The sequence below is a fragment of the Apis mellifera genome, linkage group LG8, assembly GCF_003254395.2.
Source record: "Apis mellifera strain DH4 linkage group LG8, Amel_HAv3.1, whole genome shotgun sequence".
Lineage (NCBI taxonomy): Eukaryota > Metazoa > Arthropoda > Insecta > Hymenoptera > Apidae > Apis > Apis mellifera.
In genome coordinates this window covers 5,214,161-5,239,238 of record NC_037645.1, presented here as the reverse complement: position 1 = coordinate 5,239,238, position 25,078 = coordinate 5,214,161, and the positions used below count along the sequence as shown (strand labels likewise).

The 25,078-nt window shown below is 34.6% G+C and overlaps 1 protein-coding gene across 2 annotated transcripts; it reads right to left on the bottom strand.

Moving 5' to 3' along the window:
- Positions 1-332: 332 nt before the first annotated feature.
- Positions 333-25,078, bottom strand: LOC100577600. 2 transcript variants are annotated; one of them, XM_016913363.2, is made up of 4 exons: positions 22,623-25,078; positions 20,479-22,118; positions 6,748-6,908; positions 333-1,068 (listed from the first exon to the last, which is right to left on the bottom strand). In XM_016913363.2, exons 2-4 carry the CDS (start codon positions 21,392-21,394, stop codon positions 1,009-1,011), a joined length of 1,137 nt encoding a protein of 378 aa, XP_016768852.2. In that variant the 5' UTR covers positions 21,395-22,118; positions 22,623-25,078; the 3' UTR covers positions 333-1,008. The 2 variants fall into 2 exon arrangements, with proteins under 2 accessions (XP_016768852.2, XP_026298372.1); XM_026442587.1 differs by having other exon boundaries at positions 20,479-25,078.

Genomic DNA, 25,078 nt, shown 5'->3' with positions numbered 1-25,078 from the left:
ATATAAAATTAACGATAAAATGTTAGATCGTCAAAATCTCCGTTAAATTTTTCACGAAGAGTCGAAAATTCTTACGAATAATTAATATTAACACCATCATATCCAGTCAATGAAATATTTCAATCAGCCATTTATTTCCAACCAATTTAATATTTTCATCAATACACATGAATCGTCTGCATCTCCATTGAAATTTGATACTCGAAGATATTTTTTTTCCGTTCGAAGTAACATTTAGCAATTCTTTTCAAGACACTAAGAAAATATGCTCACAAGGATCAAACGAAGAGTATAAAAATTCTAATATTTAGGAATAATAAGGAAGTTATCGATTTTTTTTTTTTTTAGAAAAAACATTTAACCGTGACATCTAAAAATTTCAAATTTTCAGAGTAGATAGTTCGATGATTAGGCAAAGATCTTAAGAAACGTCACATTTTCGAAAATTTTCAACGAATTTTGATAGTTGAACTTCGATAGCCAACGAAAGCTGGTGAACGACAAATATTTAGCAAAAATATATATGTATGTATGTATGTATTGAACAAGAGACACTGCATAAAATTTACAATTTTCCGAATACCGATATTCAAACGATCCTCATCCCATTCCCAATCCATATCCCGATATCCAACTTTCGATTATCATTTCTTTCTTCTTCATCTTTTTTTTTCAAACAAATGTTAAAATGTTTCCTTTCTTAGGTTGCATTTTTTTTTTCCTCTCTCGAAGGGAAAAAAAATAACGATCTCATCTCTCTTCATCCCCCTCTCGCGCTGCTCGCAAGAGAAACGTTCGCCAGCAAACGAAACGAAAGCCCTGTGTATATGTGTACGAGTACACGAGAGACCTGTGTGTACACGTATACATACATATGGGAATATATATCATATACATATTATATTTATATTTATATATATATATGTATGTATAGGTGAATGTATAAAGAAGTAAACTCGTCAGACTTATGATTTTATGCAGGTCAGAGGTTCATCGTCAACAAAGGAATTAGCGTCCTCTTGCCCATCGCAAAATGGCATCTGCCAATACGTCAAGGTGAGCTTTCGTCTGGAACAGAGATAGAAAATAGCATTTGTTCGTGATAGCTTTGGCCACGATATTCATTTGAAATTTCATATTGTATGTACATGAGATGACAAATACACGAATGTTACATTTCATTGCGGTTTGGTACAAATTAAAATGACAAACGAGATCTGGATGAATATATATTTGATATCGTGAAATATATATATATATACTTTGTTATTATATTTTTTTAAATTTTAAAAAAATGTAATCTGTAGATATGTATTTGTGATCAATAATGTTTAATAATTGTTTAAATGATTTTTCATTATTAGTTATTTCTTGATTAAATATATTTTATCGTGTTTGTTAAAGGAAACAAAATTTTAATGGCAGAAATAGATTAATGTAAATGAAAGAAATAATACAATGATAAGCATGCATGCAGAATATATAATTTCAACTTAAAGTTGAATCTTCTCATGATGTATGTAAATATAAGACGTTACTATCAACTCGTGTGTTCTTAAAAATGTTATAATATAAAAGATAAATATATTTAAACTTGCATGCAAAAAGGAAAAAAAAAAGAAAGGAAAAGAAAGTTAAACACTTTCTATATTTCTCATTATATAAGTTACATTCAAACTGTACGCATAAATGCATAAATACGAACAATTATCTCGTTCAAAAAATGATAAAATTCCCACTTTTTTAAACATTACATTCAAAGTATTAAAACGTGTAAAAATGAATATCAAAAGAAGCAAAATAACTTGCTTAATTCTCGAAAATGTTAAACTCATAATTCTCTTTCATCATTAAACACAGGAGTAAAAGCTCGAACCGTAAAATAAATACAGGAAAAAAAAAAATTCTCTACAACATCCAATTTAAATTTTTAATCTTAAAATCCTATTTTCACAAAAAAAAAAAAAAAATACATTTTCAATCTAAGAATAACAATACAATTTATCCACGTTCACCATTATCAAATACTGTACTACTACTACTACTACTACTACATTCAAAGTACATACAACGTATTGCATTCTCCCCTATTTCCTCGGAAACCGTGAAAAATTACATGGAAAAACTTTCTTCTTCCATGCATAAAACACACGTAAAAAGTATCTCGAGGAATATCTAATCCATGGATCGCAAAGCCACGGAAGACGAACAACGCGCATCGAAAAAAAAAAAAAACTCTTCAACTCCCGCCAAAAAAGTCATCCAATAACTCGGCTCCTCGAGTTCCGATATTCCGATCAACTCCATCCAACTTACTCCGCTTGATCCGTCAGAAAGGAGAGAGAGAAAGAGAGAGAGAGAAAACTTCGTTAAGTCGGTTAAGACTGGAAAGTCTCCCCTCTGAAAAATCATCGCGTATTCCGACCGAGCCAAACAGCCTCGAGAAAGGTGATCGAGTTCTCGAGAGCGTCGTATATGCCTCGGGCAAAAATTTAATTCGACTAGAAGTTCAACGTTGTTCGGAGTTTAATCAGATCTGCGGACCTCCCACGTTGATCAGGCCAATTCCGTTTCGACAACACCGTTCGTTCTTCCTCTCTTCCGCCTCGTGTTCATCGAACAAAAACGAGGAATTAGAGGAGAGAGGAGAGGAAAAAAAAAACTAAAGAGAGAGAGAAAGAATGGCGGCGGCGGCGGCGCGACTCGACCAGGCGGAAGGAAAAGAAGCGAATATCGATTTCAAAGAGGCGGAGAAAGAGAGAGAGAGAGAGAGAGAGACCGTGGCCGGAATCAGGTGAAGAGAAAGGTCAACCGTTCGCCGGATGTGAGGGATGATAAATCCGCGAGAGGGCGAAGCGCGCTGCTCAGATTTCCCTCCGGCCCGTTCTTTTTTCCATTGTTTTTCCTCCCTTCTTCTAGCTTGCTTTTTTTTTCTTTTTCGTTTGTTTGTCCGTTTGTTTGTTTGTTTAAGTGGAGCGGGTACGCGTAGGTGGTGGAAAAAAAGGGTATGGTCGTTGATGGGAATTTTGGGTGGATAGTCAACGGCGGTGTCGGGGATAGCAAGGTAAATAAGTATTAGGAACACTCGTGTGGGGGGTGAGATATATAAATATGGAGAGAATACGTGGGGATGTTTTGTTATTAATTGAGGGAAGATTCGAAAAATATTGACCATGGAATGGAGAAATTTTTTTGAGATATCGAGTAGATATCGTTTTAGAGAGGAATTTTGAGATAATTAAATAATATTGGTTATTTTTTATTAATTTATTCAACGTGTTCTGAAACGTGATAAATTTTATAATCTCATTTCATCGTTTTTACGAATTTTAATTTTTATACACAAGTATAAAAATTCTAATTGATTATATCTCAGTTATAATAATCTGGGTTAATTCTCTTTGGATATATTTTGTACGCGACTAGCAAATTTTCTAATATTTATGGATGAGGGCTGCTGGAACGAAAGATTTGGTAGATTTATGAAAAGAGGATCCCAGATTTTGTCGAGGATCGCATAATATGAATTTCACACTTTCTTTCGTATTTTCTTGCGAAATTTTTCAACCTATATATACCGATTTAATCAAAAATGGTCCAAGATAGTATACATTGCAATTTGTATATCCATGAAATCACGATAAACGCTTTTCTTCGCCGCTTAACTTATCATAAATATATATGCGTATATATTTTAATAACATTTGCATACCAAGATATTTCACGGTTCAACTCTGAAATTGATAAAAGATAAAAGAAGAAAGTTTCACGTAATAGAATTAAATAATTTCATGCGACGTACGACACGAAGAGAAGAGTTTTACAAATTTTAAGAGCACTTTTTTTCTTTTCAAAATAGAAAATTGTGTGTAATTTTTTGTATTTTAAAAATTATTAAAATTTTGATATATATATTAATAAAAAAAAAACATTTAAGATCAAGTGATATTGAAATCAACATTATTGAAAAATATCAAGATTTTATATTTCCATCACTTGCGCCAAGTTTCAATACTGAACTGTATTTCTTTTCACACGCAATTTTATGTAAAATATCAAACAGTATATTTTTCTACGTATCGCGATTTCGAATCATTTAATTTCTTCCGATGGAATTTTTCTCCATCTTCTATCTACTTCAGAGTCATGACTTGGCCTGGTTTTTCCTGAAAGATCCTACACAGATACATATTTATGACCAGTATAGCGCAGCTTGACAAAAATATTCGAACGAGCGTAGAATTTTAGCACGAGTAAAATGATTTAGTGAGATGGATACAAACGTCGTTCAAATTTTTCTCGAATCAATCATTTTTTCAAAAACCGCGTTGGCGATATCCACGTAGGATGAAAAACAACACGATTGTTTATCGTAAATATTTGTGTAATTAATAATCTAGCTTCATTTGCTCCTCTGGGATTGTTTATACATACTTGATCGCGCTATGCTCCTCTTGTTAACTAATTATTACGTTCGAAAATAATATTATTTTACACGAGATGTAAAAAAAAAAAAAAAAAAAAAAAATGGTAAAAATCAAATTTAAATATACTTGTGTCCTACGATAATATTGATTCTGTATGTAACGTTACGTGCAGTATTTTTAAATTGTCAATAGCACAGATTATTTTCTGCAAATCTTTTTCTTTTTTTTTCAAACTGGTGGTGGAAAATTAATTGAATTAAAGAAGCGAATTTATAATACAGATTTATAATTTTTCACGGCACGATATAACTCTTAATTTAAATAAAGTTAATTAACACGTCACCGCCGTCATGATAGTCATCAGAGATGGATGTGTTGAGATAGTATAATATTGTAATTACTTACGCGGACGTGATTGCGACTACTGTGTTTAATAAAAAGCGAGTAATAATAAGATAAGCGTAAAATAGTTATTTATAACTGTTACGATGTTTTCAACGTTGGGCAATAATATAAATTTAACCGTGTTTTTTCATCGTCATTTTGAACGATGTAGCATCCGATCTGCGTGGATGGAAAATCGGGCGGAATATATATCTGGGAATGCATAATCTGTTAAATCGAAATTATGCAGCAAGATAAAAATCACGTTTCTTTCTTTTCACGAACAGTTTCGCAAATAGTTTCGTTCCAAACTTCGTATATAAAAATTTATCTCAAAATATATAATTTTTTGTTTCCCCAATACATTTTAATTGCAATTTTTTTTTTTTCGAAAAGTCCACTATTAACATATAGATTAAAAAAATTTCTCCGAATCAAATCTCAATTAAATCCAGCTTTCAAGCTTTCTCCCTTTTTGTTTCTTTCTTTCTTTCTTTTCCTTTTCCTTCTTTTTTTTTTCTTGGAAAAATATCTGATGAGATATTATCGAATTCTCCTTTTCTCGAATGCATCATAATTATGAAATATTTCCTGGAAATGTCTCTATTTAAATACAGATTAAAAAAAATATCTCTTGATAAAAATCTGGAACTCTACGACTTCCTTTTCCTCTCTAGCTTTGATAACATTATTACCAGAAATTTTCACTCATCAACTTAAATTTCTTAAAACTCTATTTTAAAGAAAGATTACACGATATAAGAAAGATATCGTAAATATGAAACAACGAACTAACAATCAAAACAGAAGAAACAACGACAAATTCGAGAAATGTTTCCCTTTGAAAATCATCAAACATAATACATGCAAATTATCATGGCCCAAAATTCAATGCGAACCTGATTAGATAATATATTTAAAAACCCTTAAAAGAGGGGGGGAGGGAAATGCTTAACAAACCGTAAATTCGAGAAAAGAGATCCTCAATTTCACAAATTTCACAAACTCCAACTCGTTCCTCCTCCGACATTATCTCGAAAACGTTCCGTTCCAAAAGGAAACACACGTACGCTGTTACTTACATATTCCAAACGTGTGTTCAAATCTCTCTAGGTGCGGCAGCACAGTGCTCGATGTGCTCGTTCCACTTTTCAAGCGGTCCGTTCGCAAAACTTATCTCTTCCCGCCGCGTGCAAACGTGTTCTCTCTAATCTCCCTTTTTCATCCACTCAGTTTCCTTTTTGTCCGTGCACACGATGAATTCTCGTTGGAAATCAGCAGCGATTGTTTTTTCTTTTTCTTTTTTTTCTTTCTCCTTTCTCCCTCTCCCTCTCCATTCCGTCCCTCGTCACTTGTTGTTGTTTTTTTCCACGAGATGGAAGTAAGATGGAAACATGGCCTTTGTCGGCGCGAGAATTAAGGAGGCGAGGCTTTTTTTTTTTTTTTTTTTCTAGAAGAGATTTATGCGCTCACCAGACAGTGTAAATTGAGCTTCCCCGTGAGCCGACCGTGAGATTAGTTCCCCGCGGTTTTTCGAGTGTTTGGGGTTGCACGAGGGGGTTGGAGTGGCGCAATTGCGCGTGAAATTAGCGAAATGGTTGACGCACGGTGAAGGTTGTTCGTCTTAGGGGGTTGCGATAATCTTTTACACGAGCAATCTTTGGAAGAATTGTATTTTTATGCACGGAATTCGGTGGAACGTGGATTAAAGAAAAAACGTATTAAAGAAATTGGGAATTAAAATATATTAACGTTTCAATAGAAAGCAAAAGAGGAAATAAATTAATTATTATAATGAAATTAGTAATAAAATTCTACGTGTTTTGACTTTATGATAGAGTAGAAAATAAAGAGAGAGTGTATATGTGTGGAGGGTTTCACATGAAATTTTATTATTGATGATTGTGTAGGATGTTAAAAATATCGAAACACTTACAGTTTTGTAAAACATGCAGGCTTGCCTGTCCTCGTCTTCGCCTGTAGGGCAGTCTATGAAACCGTCGCACAAGGCGTGATCGTCGATGCAATGGTATCTACCCATTCTGTCCGCTGAGGGACACGCAAACCTTTCCATCCCGTCCTCTGAGATAGGACATTCTGTAAAGAGAACGATTAAAAAAAAATAAATTGATTATCTTAATTGCAATGCTTTTTAAATTATAATTATTATTATTAAACATCGTCGAATGTTTCCCTAATTTCTTTGAATTATATATCCTCGATCTAAAAATAATTTATCATATATTTATTTCGATTATTTATTTAACTTCTCGATAATCTTTCAATTCTGATACGTTTTTAAGAATTTCTTGTTTATTATTTACATTATTTTCATCTTCTTTTTTTCTTAGGCAATTATGATATTATTCATCTTATTTCTTTCCGTTAATTTATTATTATTTCCATTTCGTAATTTAATTTAATCTATCAAATTGTGCGCGCCATCGTTAATTCATTTTTATTCGAAACGAAAAGAGGAGAGAGGTCTGAGAACGAAACCATCGTTTGAGCGAAATTTTCTCGCAAGATTGCGACAGTTTCAAAGGCTGCATCGTATGAATTGAAAGGCATCGGAAAAATACCAAGGCTCTTGTTAATGTTTTCTTTCTATCGATTCGCCTTCAACGACGCGAACTGTTTCGTGTGTGTGCGGTAAAAATATACACGGTGTGCGCATGTATATGCATTCTCAAATTCGATCAATTTATTTTGTTATTTGTATCACCGTCCAATATCAACGATTAACGTTTATACGTATATATCGAACTTTTCGTTCCAATTTGATATACGATTGTATCGGGAAACGAGGAATTTACGCGTTATTCTCTTGAGAAATTATTATATTATTGCGATGAATAATAATTCGATGAAATTGTTTTATATGTCACAGGTGAAAGAGCGTATTGAGGAAAATGAATTTTAAAACGATCTATTTGCATTATGCATAAATTAAAATTTAAAAAAAAAAGTAATAATAATAATTTATAAAATAGTTATTCTCTTATCGTCTAAATTTTCGAAAATGTATAACACGTGAAACACTGAAGAATAAATTTTTTCAGCGTTTCACAGTTAAATGTAAATATTTTATAATTTTCTCATGAATAATAAAATTTAAGGTATAAAGTTCATAAACTTGTTCGAGTCTTTTTCGAAGATAAATTTCGAAGGGTTGATCTTGATGAATTTAAAATTTATTTTTAAATCCGTTTTATTATTTTTCTCCTCTGCAAGAAAATATGTTACATGTTTCGTAGTAATGCAGTTATTTCAAACAGTTCGCTCGATTTGTTCTCCCTATTCACTCGAGCATCATCAATTTATTTATTCAAGATCTATAAGGGCGGAACAATTCAGAATATAACATTATTTCCAAAACCTTGAATAATGAAGATTCTCCAAAAAAAGAGACAATTAAAATAATATGCTGAATCCATTAATTTAAATATATTACAAGTTTTTTTATTCGTTATTTATTTTTCATATTCTCTCTCTCATATTATTTTCATATTTTTTTATTATTAAATTTTTTTTTCAACCTTCCTTCTCTCACTCTCTCTCTCTCCAAAGTTATCTGTATTAAAATTAATTTTCTCTTTTCTCTTCGTTGAAATTAATTTATCTCTTTTATTTTCCAATATCCATTTTTTTTTAACGTTAAAATTAATCAGTTCGCCATTCTTACATTTTATTATTTTTAAATCTTTCCAATATTTAACTTTCCCGCACGAAAACAATCTATTCCACCACTTTCCCATTTCCTAATTTTCAATTTCCGCGCAAAAATAAAATCGTTTCATTCATATTTCTCTCTTTATCTTAAATTCTCGAAATTTTTCTCGTCAATGTCCATTTTTAAACTTCAAAATATTAATCAAATTCCGATCACTCTTCTATATTCTTAAACCTTTCGAAACATTTCACTTCTCCACCGTTTAACCGCTCCATTATATTTCTACTTCCCAAAACTTTTCCAATATCCGCACAAAATTCATTTATCCCTTCCTGTTACCCCCCTACCTTCGTTTATCAACCATCAATCCTTCCCTTCCTCTCTCTCTCTGTCGTCAAAAAGAGAAATATATTCTTTTCGAAAAAATATATTCGTCGATCGAAGCACATTATCCAACCGCACGTGCACGTGAGATTTCTATTAATTTCCATACCCGTACCCCCTGGATCGATCCCTAATGAAGCTTTTGTTAGGACGCGGGACAATAGTCGAATAAAAAGAGCACGTCTTCCCCTCTGCCCATATTTCCACCGATGAAAATTTCAAGACAACTTTCCATACGAACGAGACCGCTTAACAATGCACGACTAACTCCTGCAGTTTCACCACCACTTCACCAGATCTCGTTCAAAAGGAATGGTCGGAAATATCGTGAACCGTATCACGAGCTTGACTTCAATATATTCGTTTAGGTTTACTTTGAAGTTTGTCACGTACTTTTTCTTTATTATTATTATATTATTAAATTTGTTGAATATAGATCTACACACAAAGTTCGAGGGAATATCGATGATTTGCACGGTATGTCAATGTATTTGTGGAAATGGCTCGAAGAGTTGATTCTAGAGGTTAAAACAAATATATATATAGAAGTTGGTATGCGGAAATGTCGATTGACGTTATGTATTATAAAAGAGGTCTCTATCTATATCACTGTCTTACTTCATTTAATGGAAACATAAATTGTTTATAATTTAATAGATATTAATTTTTATATATATATATATTTTTTGATTTTCAGAATCGTTTTTGTAAACAATTTTGTTCCATCGGGCTAACTTGAGGTTTGTGTTAATAAATTTCGATTCTTTTTACATAGAAATTAAATTCTCATCGGAGAAAGACGGATGTCAAAGGCGTCAAAAATAGTTTTAATTAAATGTTTGCACAATTTTTACATTACCTAAAAAGTTTGCGAGAAGAAATTATAATTTTCATTTAGTTTGCTGTTATAATTTGCTCTGGATATACGTAATACAATGTGTTTTCACTAATGGACGAGAAGCATATTAACAAACGGGGGTTGGCAACGTTTACATATTAAAACAAACGAAGCCACTAGATGGCATTATTTCCAGCAAATGTGTTAACTCCCATTAAGGTCCAAGTAGAGAAATAATGTGTACAATTTGCGTAAACGTAACATTATTCAAACACGTTAAATAAAGTAATTTACATATTGTTCCGGTCTCAAGGTTCGAGAAATTTATACTTCATAGAAAATTTGCTATGCAAATCGCAATTTCTATTATTAGTGAAAAAAAAGATGATTTGTCATTATAATAATATTTCAACTTTCCCTTCAAACTTTGATAAAAATTTATACAATAGAAATATTATATGAAAATTTGAAGAAGAAATAGGCGGAGGAAAAAAATGTTGTGTAAGTTTTTTTTTCAAATTTCTTTTTATAATTTCAATATTGAGAAAAAGAGAAAAAATAAGGAAACGTTGCTTTAACGCAACGTTGATCTTTGTCGCTTTTATCCCGACCAATTTCACTCTATTTCCTTCTCGATCATCGAATATAACTCGCCACTGAATTCATTAATCCACTCTTCTCGAATGAAAAGGTGAAAGAAGGTGAAAGAGGAGAGGAGGATATTGAATAAACTTTAAAAGGATCGACGGGTTTCCAGGTCGAACAGGTGGTGATCTTCTTTTTTATTTAAATAATCACTTTGTTATACCTCGAGCTCAGTCGGGACAAGGATCTCCTCCTTGAGATAAAGGCAACATGGATGCACTTAAAGAGCGATTAAAACTGAAATCCGCAGTACTCGCCATTCCAACGTCAGTAAATATGAGAGGCTTTGCAAGTCTTTGGGATTTAGAAAGGGGTGAAATGGAAGGAGGAATGGAACGGAGGGAACGTGACAGCTGTGCGCCATTTTGAAGCAAACCTTTTTGTTTTCGTTAATTGTTGAAAGATTTTTACAAAATACAAATGAATTCAAGTATAACGAAAATTGTGTGTGTAATGAAAATTGAAAATTTTTGATATTGTTTTAATTAATTAATATCATATCACATCATATTTTCTTTGCACAGCTTTTTTTCAATATTTTTCAAGATATTAATATACTTGATTATTAATCTGTTTGATTTCTATAATATATTTCATTTTGATTAATTTTATTTTGCGTTTTCTTTTATTACATTGCGTTTCCTGATAACTTTTTTAACACAGAAAATTTGTAGCTATTTAAATGACAAGTGAATTTGTTTGAAGTGGTTAGATTAATCTTGCAACATTGATTAAAATTCAAATTGTACAAAGTTGTTCCTCTATCAAAGATCAATTTTAATTCTGATTTGATTAAATAGCTTGGCTTGACATAACCAGAGAAAAAAAGTCACAAAGTAAAAGGTTAAAAAAAAAGTCATAAAGTTTCTATCGACTTGAACTCTCAAGCGTAATTGAACTAATATTATTACAGAAATTTTACATAAGTTTTGAGTTTCACCAGTGTTGATAAATTTTCTTGAAGAACAGTTATGTACAAGTTTGTTAATAAAACAAGCAAAGTTCGGAAAATAAAAATTATATGACTTAATTATAATTCTATAAGTCGAAAAATAATACTATTAAAATTTTATATAATTGCAACTTGTCATATAGTATTATTATTAATTAAAAAATTCTTCCACAAAGGTAAAATATAAATTTGTTTCGTGTTATTTACGAATAAAATATAAAGGAAAATTTTCGAAATTAAGTATTTAATTAAAAATTTAGAAACGATGAATAGAAAAATAATTCCTTATATATTGTATCCATTTTTATCGTAACAGCATAGAATGAATGAATAAATAAAATATAATTATTCTGTGTTAAAAATATCTGTAATTCAACGATATTAATACTTTATAATTTTGTATTGGCTATGACCTATATAAAAAATTATTTTATTCTTCTTATATAACTAAAAATTAACAATATTATATTTGTGTTTTATTATTGGAAAATTCTTGTTTATTCAATTTTTACTCGAAATAGCAAAAGTAATATATTATTATATTAATCTCAATATTGAATCGAAAAGACAAAAAATTTTTATTCTTCTTGTAAAAACGTTTACAACTTCCGTATTGTAATACGCCGTAATTACATTTTAACATTATTATGAGGCAATAAAAGTCAATGGTGGAATCGTTGGTAGCGAGCTAAAGATGAGACGAAATAAAAAGGAAGGATCGTGGAAAAAAAAAAAGGAAAGAAAAAAGGAGGAAAGACTTCAAACTTTTCACGCTGGCGATCAGTGAATTATATACACAGAGGGTGTATTGGAGATCGTGGCGCAAATAAAGATGGTTCTTTACAGAAGAATAATGAAAATTTTTAATGTGAAACTTTTTCAAGAGAATCGTTTTCCAAGCTACGTGATACGTATAATTTTAAAATATTCTTGAACTTTAATAAAAATAATTAATTTCTCATACATAGTTTAATAAAATTATGCATTATAAAATTAATAATTTTCGAGACACGATTAATAATTCAAATTCAAATAAATTTAAAATGACCATATATAGCATGCTATTCCACACTTTACACATTTTAATCAGTGTTACATACATATTTATTAATTATTCAATTGTATGCATGCTATATAAATTATTCCATATTTTATTCCAATTAAATCTTTTATACACACACATACATAAGTCATCAAGTGATTTCAATTTTTCTAATTCAATTCTATTAGAAAATTCTACAAATTTTATCATTTTTATCAATCTTTTATCAAAAAGACATAGTCAAAACGATAAAACATCACACGCAATAATTAATTCCAAAATTTCATCGACATATCTTGAAAAATTTAACGTGGATAGAATCATCCAAGTCCAAGCATATTGCGATGTTGGTAACGAAAGGGTTAAATAGATGCTCGGATAATTAAGAAATATACGTGCAAAGGTAATTGGGATCGCGTCCTTGATTAGAAATTGGTGAGCATTTCTATTTTCGCCGATTTTCAACTGGATGACGTGGATGCAGAAATTGCTATCGCGTGTTGTCACGCGTAACCGCGACATAGTGTGCGCGGCCCGCAACAGGTGTGAATTTCTCGGTATCGGTAATAATCGTCCGGTAATTGTCATCATTTAAATCTATCCGGACTAACTCGACGAGTCGGCGGTTACATCGACCGATTTCTAATGCTATCGTACGATCACTCTCGCGTTTGATATGTCACTTTTACTAATCTCGATGAATTGGCGAATATCGATTCCAACGATACGTTCGTTCTCGGGTTTCATATGTCATTTCTAATAATAATCCAATGTTATAAATAAAACGTATCGTGACAAGGATAGAGAAAAATTTTACTGTTGGGAAATTGTATAAATTTTTGTGTTTTAAATGATAATAATAATAATAATGGATAATAAGAGATGAATAGATAAAAATGATTTTCTTCTATTTTCAAATGAATATTATTATTTATCACATGATACGTAGAACCTAGAATGTTTTCGAGAAAGGAAATTTCATTCAAATCATACGAGAAATGAATATTTCATACGAGATTCGTTTCAATGGCGGATAGAAAGTAAATAGGAAACGATGAAGAGAGATTTTTATATTTCATCGACATGAAGACGCGCGATGAAACTTGCTTATAGAAAAACGTTTGAGACGGTCATGTTTGGCAAGTGAATGCAAGTCTGCTTCTGTCGTCGTGTTTCGTCGTTGAATTCATTAATCTTTTAAAAGTTCTATTTTCAATGTTTTCAATCTTTCAAAAGTTTTACGCTCAATCTTTCAAAATAGTCAGTTTGTCAGAACTGGTTATACCTTAACATGCCTCGTTCCTCTTCGCCTCTTTATTTCATATATTTCTTATTTATTCCTTCTTGGGCTTCAATTTCCTTAAGACGAAACTGTAGTAGTCATAATTCATCATTTTTTAAAAATTTTTAAATATTTGTCCAGTTTATGCAAATAGTTTAACATATGCCAGTTTAATATTTTCACATTTAAAGAGAAATTACATTTACAATTTTTTATTATTTATTCACTTATTTTATTTCATAATAGATTTGTCTTTACTCTTCCATCTTATTGAATTTTTTTACCAAATTCCAGTGAAAAAAAAAAAAAGTTTTAATAAAAATTCTTTAATTCCATTTTACATTCTTGAATCTTTGATTAACATCAGAACAGCAATAAGAGTGGTGAATGATCGAATTTGATTAATCATATGATCAAAACATTATGTCAATGTTATAAGGTAACAATTTGCTAACTATACCAATGTTACAAGTTAATAATATGCTGTACTATTATTTTCCATGGTAGGTACAACGTGCTGACGTGAATGCTAATAATAACACGTTACTGAAGAATGGGATTACTCAAATTTGCATATCAGCATTTTGGACTCTAGCAATATAAAGTGCTGATATTACTGCACCATGTGTAATATTAAGGACTAAAGGTACCATGGCATTACTAGCCTATATGTAATAACAATACGGTATAACAAAAACTATTTTACATACAATCTGGGACACAGTAATTGAAATTTTGTAATTTCAATCTCTATAGATAAAAAAATCGTAAAATTTGATTTCGACTTAAAAAAAATCGAAATTTCAACAAAAATATGAGCGATAGAGAAACATCAAGATTAAAAATTTACAAAATTTTTTAACATTTCGTAGAAAATTAAAGATATATCTGCTACAAAGGAGACAATTATTTTGAAAAATAATTTAAACATTGCACAAGACATTGCACGATTCTAAATTAACATTCCAAATTATTATTTCGATATTTAAAATATGTAAATTTTTCAACGAGTGAATTTATGTTTTTACTATATCGATTTGATCGAAAATATCTATTAATTGTCATTAACTTTTTCATATGAAGTTATTAACAAGAAATAAAATCATCCTTTTCAAATAACCCTTTTAATCATTTCTCAATTACTTCTAAGAAAATATTTATTTTTAAATTATGAGTATATTTCTTAAAATAACAAAAGAAATTGTAAAGTAAATTGTACATCAATCATATCTAAACGTCATGACAGAATTGTAAGTGATGATCAATATAATGATAGTGAAATAGTAATGATAGCAGGAATAATGAATTTATGACAATTTTGACAGGATTTTTTTTAAATTAAAAGTATTTTAATTCGATTAGAATTAAATTTATAAACATTTCATTTGTATAAATGAAATTAATCGTTGCGAAGGAGTTTTGATTTATGATTTATAGTTCATATAATGCAAGGGTATGATCGTATGATTGATATACGTGACGCGAGTGAATTGAATGAGATAACAGGAAGACAATCAGTGCAAGACAAATTTATCTCGAAAATGACTTAAGTAGGTCAAGAATCATTTTAATATTAAAATATTGAATATTAATATTGAAATTTTCTCTCAACATTTATCATCATTTATCATTTTCACACAGTATTTTTTTTATAATCGTAAAATTAACTTTTTATGCAGTATATTTTACTACCCTTGAAATTTACCCCTAAATTTTTATTCCTTTGATTTTTTTTCTTATTTATTCTGAAACAAATTCACCAAGTCCAAAGATAAGAAATAAATATCTTAGGGGTAGATCTACTCCTACCTTTTTCCTTATCTACTTAAGTAGTTGCCCAATCAGTAAGGGTTGAACGTGTTAATCAAAGTTCCCCAAATACGTATAACACCGTCAGATTCCAATCAGACTCTACATAAACCAAACAAAAGGTAGAAAGGAAAATTGGCAAAGTAAATGGTAGAACGTAGAGGAGGATTATTTAATCAGCGATATGTGGCCACAGGTGGCCGTGGAACCAGAGGAAACCCAATAAACCTTTAATCTTTTGAACAATTATATCGTATATATAGGTATTATGTTGTATATATATATGTGTGTGTGTACGTACATATAACTTTGCCAGATCCCACGAACAAATTCTACACCACAAAATCAAACAAAAGGCAGAAAGTAAATAGTGAAACGTAGAGGATTATTTAATCAACAATACCTTCACCACCACGCATCAAGTAACCACGGATAAACTAAATGAAAGTAGATCATTAATCCCCAATATATATATATTATTTTATTTAACATATATATATCAGAATAACACAACATAATACAACAAAAATGCAAGATAAATATATCAAATAATCGTTCGTGTTAATACATTATTTTCAATAACGAATAATAACGCTCAGATTTATATTCAAGGTTTAATTAAAATATCCCAAAAATATCTCGTTGCATGTAAAATATAAATCATGATAAAAATGACTAAAAAAAAAAAAGGGATTCTCATTAATTTCGTCAAAAAGATAAAAATCATCGAAATATAGTTATTCACTATAAGAAAGAATTAATAAATTTTTTTACGTTGCCAAATTAAATAAGAGATAGAAAGGAGGGATTGGAGGAGCAAATGGGGAGATGAAAGAATTATTTAATCATCGTGGATCAAGTAAATGAACTCAATAGATCATTCATCCCTTAAACCAATATATATCAGAATAATATAACGTAATATAATAAAACTGCAAGTATCACAGTAATCATTCGTCACGATATATTAAAAATCGTAATATTTGCCATTCTGGAATAATAAATAAACAAAGAGATTATATTCTTGTATCAAATATTCCAACACATCGAACTATAAATTGTCGAGATCAAAAATTACGAAAGAAGAAAAAAGAGAAAGAAGAGGGGATCCTCCTTAATTTCGTCAAAAATTCATCAAAGAACGGTTCAAGGAAATTAATCACAGCTCCCCTAAATATCTAATCTACGAGCAAACACACGAGAGATGTAAAAGAGGGTTGGCGGAACGAGTGGCGAGATAGAGGATTATTTAATCAGCGATACCTCTCGCGTCGTAAATCAACTATTCATCGGTCGAAACTCAATATAACACCTATTCTACGCGATTTCCTACGAAAGGTCACGAAGAATGGAATTAATTCCCGCGAACCGCATGCGTCCTCTTTTGTCCAATTTTTCTTCTCTTCCTTTTTCTTTCCTTTTTTTTCTTTTTTTTTTTTTTTCCGTGGAAACGTGTGCACCGACGAAACGGAATCGCCGATTAAATTGTCGCTTCCCCGTAATCCGGGTGGACATCGGTCATAGGGCGTGCCATCGCGATCACCCGCCGCGATAAAAGTCATTAAAGTGTCTCGAGATCGTCGTACACCCGCCGTTTGAAAATCGATACCGTGGTAATGAGTATGGAAAAAAAAAAAGGAAAAAAGGAAAAAAAAAAAAGTTCCACAGTAATTACGCGTCACGACCTCATAATTAACCCTTTCAACCTGTGTGAAAGGTTAGTACGCGTTGTTGTTAACCGGGGAGGTTTGGAAGACTACGCGATATCGATTCGCCGACGCATTGTGTTTTTCTAGGATGGATAACAACAGGGATGATGATACGCGTTGTTGGTTAAATAAATAACGATGTGTAATAATTCATTATTGTCCAAGATAAATTTCTAACTCTTTAAGAGAAATTTAATTAGATTTGAATTGGATTTTAAAGTTTCGGATAGAAATTTTCTGTCTCTCGTTGGTTGCTGTTGGATCAAATATTTAAGTAGACCTTTCTCTCTCTTTTTTTTTTAAATTACGTTTTTCCTAGGATCATATCGTATACTCGAGCACTATCGATTTTTATAAAATTTCATAAAGATGTTTATCGTATATTTTCCATCGGATTGAATAAATAATTCTTCGACGATGTTTCCCCCGCAAGAAGTAGTCGAGCTAAAAGCTTGGAGGGGAAAAAAGGGAAAGAGAAGCGATTGTTTTTCGCGATAAATAATGCAATAATAAATTCTTTCGAGAAAAAAAAGAAATCACACGTAATAACACGTTTGTTTCCAATGCCGCAATAGTAAAATGTAAAAACGCGAAATGAAAAATTCAATGTGTAAAAATTGATAGAATATCGCGTTTCTTATTCGTACACACAACTCTCATTATGAATTCTGCTTTTAATTACGGAGTTGGTAAACCGAAACGTTGTTGGAAACGTTGTTCTAAAGTGCAAAGGATTGATACGATGAACTTTAACGAAACGAATATCTGCTAGCTCGAACGATTGTTTTGATACGAAAGTTGCTCCTCGTCAAACGAGAAATCTACTATCCGCTGTTGACGTCAATTAATTAATAAATTATCGCGCGATAGTACGATACTTTTATCGAATCGCAATCGAAAACAATTTAAGCGTAAAATGCTTGTATATAACGTTATTTAAATATGGATAAACATTTAAAATGTCCACTGTTATCGCATCGCTGATTACACGAAATCAGCTCGATTCTTCTTTCGATTCGGCATTTCGAAAATATTATCGCATCGCATTTTTGTAATTCGAAGCGTGGTTCTTTTTCTCTTCTTTGCAATGATAATGTATACGGAGAATTGGTCCCCGAAGAGGTGACATATAAACGATACTCGTCGAACAATAATGGCAGATACAGAAATTGCTCTTCGCATCGATATTTCCATTCGTCGTCCCTTTTCGATTTTTCGCACGAACGAAAAGAAGGAAAGAAAAGAAAAGTTTTCGTTTCTGATCCAAGATCAAGTATTCACTGATCGATCGATCTTTCCTTCATCGAATTCGAACATTTTCTCGATTTAGCTCGAAGAAATACGATTCAATTCGATCTCTTTTGAATAGATTTGAATAATAATCGAATAATCAATACATGTAGAATGTTTAAGCGGATTAACCCTTTTGTTATGATACTTTCTGAAAGTTGAAAGCTCTTACTAAAAATTCATATTATTGCTGATAAAATTTTTAACATTTAATATTAAGGTTAAGGTTAGTAATTGTTTTCTTTTTTTTTTTTTAATATTTTTATTAAAAAAATTAAATTCTTCTAGCTTGAAGAATAAATCTCAAATGATGATATTCTTACACATGTAATTTTTTTTTTATCGCTTTAATCTCTGAAATAACCAACAATTCTCATTAGATATAAAATCGAGGTATAAAATTCTTTGCATCGTTCGTAAATAATAAAAGAACGTGTTAATCGATAGAACAGAATAAAGACCAGATTAGAATTAACTACTTCCTCTGTATTAATTATACATATATATAACGGATAGATAAAAATAAAAATAATTCTATAATGCGTTACACGTCTTTCAGAAGATGATTACTCAATATTTGGAGAATGGAAAGTATGCAGCGTTAATGGCGAAAGGAAACGTCATAAAAGGGACGTAATCATGTACGCAGAAAGCAAAGTGTTGACAGAGTTACGACGATGATTAGAGACAAAGTGGAATGGAAACAAAACTGAGTTTGCGCAAGTGTGTTTGGAAAATAGATGAATAGCGACTTTCGAAAATTAGTTTTGAACGTGTTTGATACGAGGGATGCCGAAAATTTTCTACAATTTTCTGCGGTAGAAAGGAAGAGGAGAGGGGAGAGGGGGAAAGGAGGGCGAGGAATAATTTAAATCCTGAAGGACGCGCTGAGCGCGGTAATAAAGTCACACACGGTGACACGTGACGAAATTAATTTCTTGAATGTTGACGCGGCAAATATTTGTCGAATGTTTTAATTTGGTCGAATGCAAGTTTAAACTGAAATAATTTCAAGGTGAATATTCCACGTTTGTTTGAAGATAAAAATATTCCGTTGGATAGGGGGGTAAAAGTATCAGACGTATAATTAGAGAGTCTTGTTGTGTGATCAGGGAACCTGAGATTTTAGTTTCTGATTATAGATTGCTACTATAAACAGAACTCCATGGTAGATTTATAAATACCATCATCGATCTAATATTACGTTATTCAGGATCAATGGTAGCATCAAATACGGGTATATACGAAAAGAGAGGACTAAAATTCTTGTCATTTACGTAGGACGGAATCGAGCTCTCCCCCTCTCCCTACTCCTCCCCCTATCCATCGCCACAGAAAGTTTCACCAATTTAGACCAATTCAGAATTCTCGATAATTATTGCAGGAGAGGAATACGTGTCTTACATTCATCGATCTGTGTATCGTTTTATCGGATAACGAAGTTTTTAACTCGATTAAAAAAAAAAAAAAAAAAAGAAAAAGAAAAAGCGTTTGAGTATCTAAATTGAAAACAAAAGTCTGACCTTTCTCCAGACTTGATCGATTTTTTTTAACTTAAAGTTTCATATTTCTATTAAAAATAGAATTAAATTTTCATTCAAGCTCAAAACAACCGCGTACATTTTTTTTTTTTTTTTAATCTAAATATCAAAGTTCAAATCATCGAAATTGTTTCGATGAAATCTCATTAATTTTCCCAAAATTACAAATAATTTCTTTCTGAATAAGAATCTCAATAACAAGATTTACATTAAGGGATCGAAAAATTTTACCAATTCTCAAATTTCCTTAAAAATTAACAATCAAACATCCTACTCTATCTTAAAAACCAAATCACCAAGCTTCAACTTTTCTATTTAAATCATTAATCTAAAATCCATTATCAAAAAACGTTTAAAACCCCACATGATCGATAAAAAGATCTCCATCATCTACTTCGTCGTCTCGCTTCCGATCAATCCGAAACAATTCGAAAAACGTACGAAAAACAATTTCATCCCCTCCCAAAATAACGTTAATGACTCAGTGAGTGATTACACTTACCGATTTGCGGTACGTCGTACTGTATGCTTCCCCTGGTGGATCTGAGCATAAGTTGAGAAGCGACGCTGATACCGTTCCCGAGGGAGGACGGCGGTTGAGCTTGATGCGGGGCCGACTCTCCTGAGAGGTCGATCGAGCGGCGTCCAACAGGAGTTTGGCTCCTCTTTCCGGGAGGTTTGCCCGCGTCCAGGCCGAACAACGGTGGCCTCGGGACAAACGTTGCGCCGTTATTCTGATAATCCCGTTGAAGCTTCTCGGATCCCCGTGACGTCGGGTCAGTCTTCATATTAGCAGCAGTGTTCAATTTCTGCTCGAAGAGATCGTCGTAGTTCGATTGTCTGGCTTCCTGGAGCCTTCCGTTCCGCCCCGTCGTCTTCTCGTCGTCGCACACCCTTATAGGCAGGCTGACCGTGTTCCTCGAGTGTCTACATTCGATACGAAGCTTCTTGCCGCGTTGGCCAACCAACGGACCTTGGCCAACGGCTTGTTGCTGATCCTCGTGGAGAAAGTGGTCGGCCGGTTGCGAGGAGGCGGTGTTCACGTACTCCGTGTACAGCGTGTTCAGCATAGCTGGGGACAGGGCGAAAAATACGGTCTGGAGCTCCCTAGGCTCCCTGATCATATCGTCGATCAATATGCCGGCCGGTGTCCACGAGGAGATCCGCGGCTCGTCGTTCAACAGGAGCCAATTGGACAGGTCGTCCCTGTGAGAGGCCTCGGGAGGATATATTCTGAAGTGCAACAGGTTATTGCCTACCGAATTCAACTCGCTCTTCTTTCTGATGCCGCTGCCGTGCTGCCGGTAGTCCTGCTGCTCCTGCGCACCCTGCATTATGATCACCGGACGATTGCCCACGGCCAGGTCCAGCCCTTGTCCCACGTACGTGAGAAGCCAAAACATGCACACCGCCATCATATATGTATGCCTTTCCACCGGTTTTAACCGGCCTGGCTTTCGAAGTAATACTTTTCCTTCGCTTCGACCGTTCTTTCCTTCCTTCCTTCCTTTCTTCTTCGAGACTTTTATCTTCTCTATCTATATTCTTCTCCTTGTCTCTTTATTTCCTCTCTCTTTCTTTCTCTCTCTTTCTATTTAGATATATATATCGAGCGTCCCGATTCTACGCTCGTACTTCGGTTGCTTGCCAGTCGAAAGGCACCGGGGGGACTGGCTGAGTTTTAGGCCGAATTTTCGTTAACTGGGCGGGGGAGGAAGCGACTCTGTAGGGCGCGACTAGAGGGAAGAATAAACGCGGACAATGAGCGATGACCGGCGATCAATCGATAACCGGTGGTAGGCTTCCGTGTTACATGGGAAAACGACGTTTTCTCAAACGACGCGTTCGATTATTTCCGTTCTGTCTTCTCTTGCCTTTCCACTTGGCGGCCCGTGTTCTTTCATCGAGCGCCACGTCTTCGAGAGGAAGAGTTTTCCCTCGCGGATGACGACAGTGATAAAGCAAACAATAGGGGGGGGAGTACACCGCCAAGTATCAACAATTTTCCCCCTCTCGAGTCAATTTTCGACTCGTTTCGTAGCACACGGTACTTTGCACATCCGTCTGCACATCCGTTTCAGACTCGCGTTTCCTCCCAATATTCCTCCCAACGACACATCAAAGGTTCTCGACTCCCCTTTCCTGAAATCAGGGCCGTTAATGAAAAAGGGATAGATCTTAGAAAACGGTTACGGTCTGCGAAAGGGTGCGTGTCTGAAGAATTATTATGTGCGGTGCCGTGATCAAGTGGTGCTTGGTGCTGGTTCGTGGATGCTTATTAAGGTGCTCGACAATGAAACCCAATCGATCGGCCACGGGTTACGTGCTCCTGATCGAACTATCTTTCTCCTGAGCTTTCTCGCTCCCTTACCCATGCTGCTTTCTCTTCCCATTGCGCGACGAACGCTTCCACAAACAATTTGCGCTCTCTCTCCCTCTCTCTATATATATACATTACATATACACATAGATGTATATATATTTACGATATAACTACTTTTCTCACAAAAATATATTTTTCTACGTGTCTCCAAAGATAGAAGTCCAAGTCTCCACGCGAGGAATTCCGTTCCCCCTCGTCACAGCAGTCACTGAATTGGCCCTCTACTTTGGTTTTTTGATTTTTAAGGAGGTTGTATCACTTACTGTCGTCGTCGATGACGATGATGATGATGATAATGACGATGATAACGATGATCACGACGATGATGAATGGGAACGAAGCCAGTCTCGATTCTCTCTCTAGCCTCTAGGTGTAACCCGTCCAACCGTGTGCCGGATGCTTGCTCGTGTCCCAGTGTAACGAGATTTATAACGTGATATATATATATATACGAGATTTCTAGCGTGCTGTGAGATTTCGGCGTGCAGCTGTGACATCGAACTCCCCGAACGAGTTTTGAGAGAGTGCGGAAAAGTGGCTATGTAGTACGAGAGAGATCAACAGGTGCCCGAAAAATGTGCAAAACCGTGCTCCCGTGTACTAGAAGGGGGGAAGGAGGGGGTGGAGGGAGGGAGAGGGGAGGGGAGGGAGGGAGAGGGAGAGGGGAGGGGTTAATTAAGACGACGGAGGACACCGGTTGGTCGTGGTGACGTCGGGAACGGTGAAGGAGAAGAAGAAGAATACATCATAGTACGCACATCGATCATACCATCAGAGAGATAGAGTGTGAGACACAACACAGGCGGCGCGTGTAAACAGAGAATACAGTATAAATACAAATATAAAAACAAGGGAAAGAAAATTAATTAATTGGGAGAAAGGTGCAATTGCGAAACATTGCCAAGTGTGAATAATAAACAACGTGTGTATGGGCAAGATGTGTGTGTCAATGGGTGTGTATTTCTGTGCGAGATACTTGCTTCTGTGACTCTGCGTGCTGCGAAACCTTCTCCCTCCTCCTCCTCCTCCTCCTTCTCTTTCCCAAAATTGGGATCTTTTCTCATGCGATATCTATCCAACTCTGGATAGAACCTCTCCTCCTCTCTTTTCCTCAAATCCTACGTTCTCCGTCGCACATAACAACACTGTTTCCTCTTCCTCGGTTGAATCGACGAAAATCCTCCGTTGTATGGCGAGGTCTTTTGAAACAAACAAACTGTTTCGAACGAAATCGTCGATCTCGTCGATCGAATGTGTTTAACTTCAGTTCTTTTTCTTCTTCTTCTCCCTTCGAAACTCTCTGTAATATTCTACAGTCTATCTAGTAGCTATTTGTTCTTCTCACAAGCACCGTGTCATCAAGTTTATTCATCACCGACGGACCGGATCACGTCTCTTCCCGGATCACGCGAACACAAAATGGTGCGAACACCAGTCGGCTAGCATGTTGCTCTCGCGTTCGTTGGATAACTCGTCGTCCTCCACCGTCCACGATGACGTAGATCCGTTGAAAAAGGAAAAAGAAAGAAATAAATAAATAAATAAATAAATAAATAAAAAAAGAAAGAAAGAAAGAAGCAGCAGTGCACGAAAGTCGATCGAAAGGTACGATCCACCGGCGTTGTCAACCTCTGTTTTCCACCTCTCTCTCTCTCCTTTCTCCTCTAATCCTCTCCGTGATATCGATAATCCGCCGTGATCTCGACGCGACAAATAAATCGCAGTAACCAGTGCAACGCTTAAAGTGCTCGATGCGTAACGATTCGAGCCCAGGAAACGGCGAAACGGTTTTCAGAGAGAGAGGGAAAAAAAGAAAAAAACCAACACTTCCCTCGAGGTTCAACTGCGTACAACTCTCTCCCCGACGAGGTTGCGTTCTCGACTCGGCGAACTGAGTGCGGTAGATATACGTACGTGTATCCACGTATATATGCAGAGTAGTGTTTCTGGGTAGACGCGAAGGTGGCGAAGAAAAAAGTTGGTGTTCTCGTTCGTTACCGAGTTTCGTCCCTCGTTCGAATCGGAGTGGCCGCCGGTTACACTCGGTTATGCGATAATACGCTCGATCGAATCGGTGATCACGCGGGCCGGGCAGAGGAAGTCGCGAAAAAACAGCGGCTACGGAGTCGGTGAAAAGGAGGTTGCGGCCGTGGATGTTGCTTTGTTGGCCGAAGGTCGAGGGATGGAGGATTGAAGGGTTGGGACGGTGGGTTAGTTTTAGCGAGTGAGCTGGCTGGCGCCCTCACCAGAACTAACTCCCACGCTGCGCGGCAAGAGTCACCGGGTTTAATACACCGCGCATCTTCCCCACCACCACCTCGGACACCTGCCGCTCTCTCTTTTTCTCACCCTCGCTCCCTCTTCCTCTCTCCGCCTGCTAACCCGGCCCCGGCCACCCCGTTCGTGCATCGTTCACGCTTCCGTTCCGCATCGAGTCGCGGCACACACCGGCTTACACTTGTGCTTTCTTTTTTTTTCTTTCTTCTCTCTCTCGTTTTATTTTCCCTTCTCTCGCTTCGTCTCTCTCTACCCCCTTTGCGTTTAACGCTCGTTTGTTTTTTTTAACCGCTTCACGAATACGACTCGGCGCGAGATAGGCAGAGGTTATTTGTGTATATGTGTCTGGGTAAGGAAGTTTGAGTCGTGAGCAGTTGATCGGGATTGAACCGAGTAGGCGAGATTTCGCGAGCTTAACAGCTGTTACGGGGAATGGGAAAGG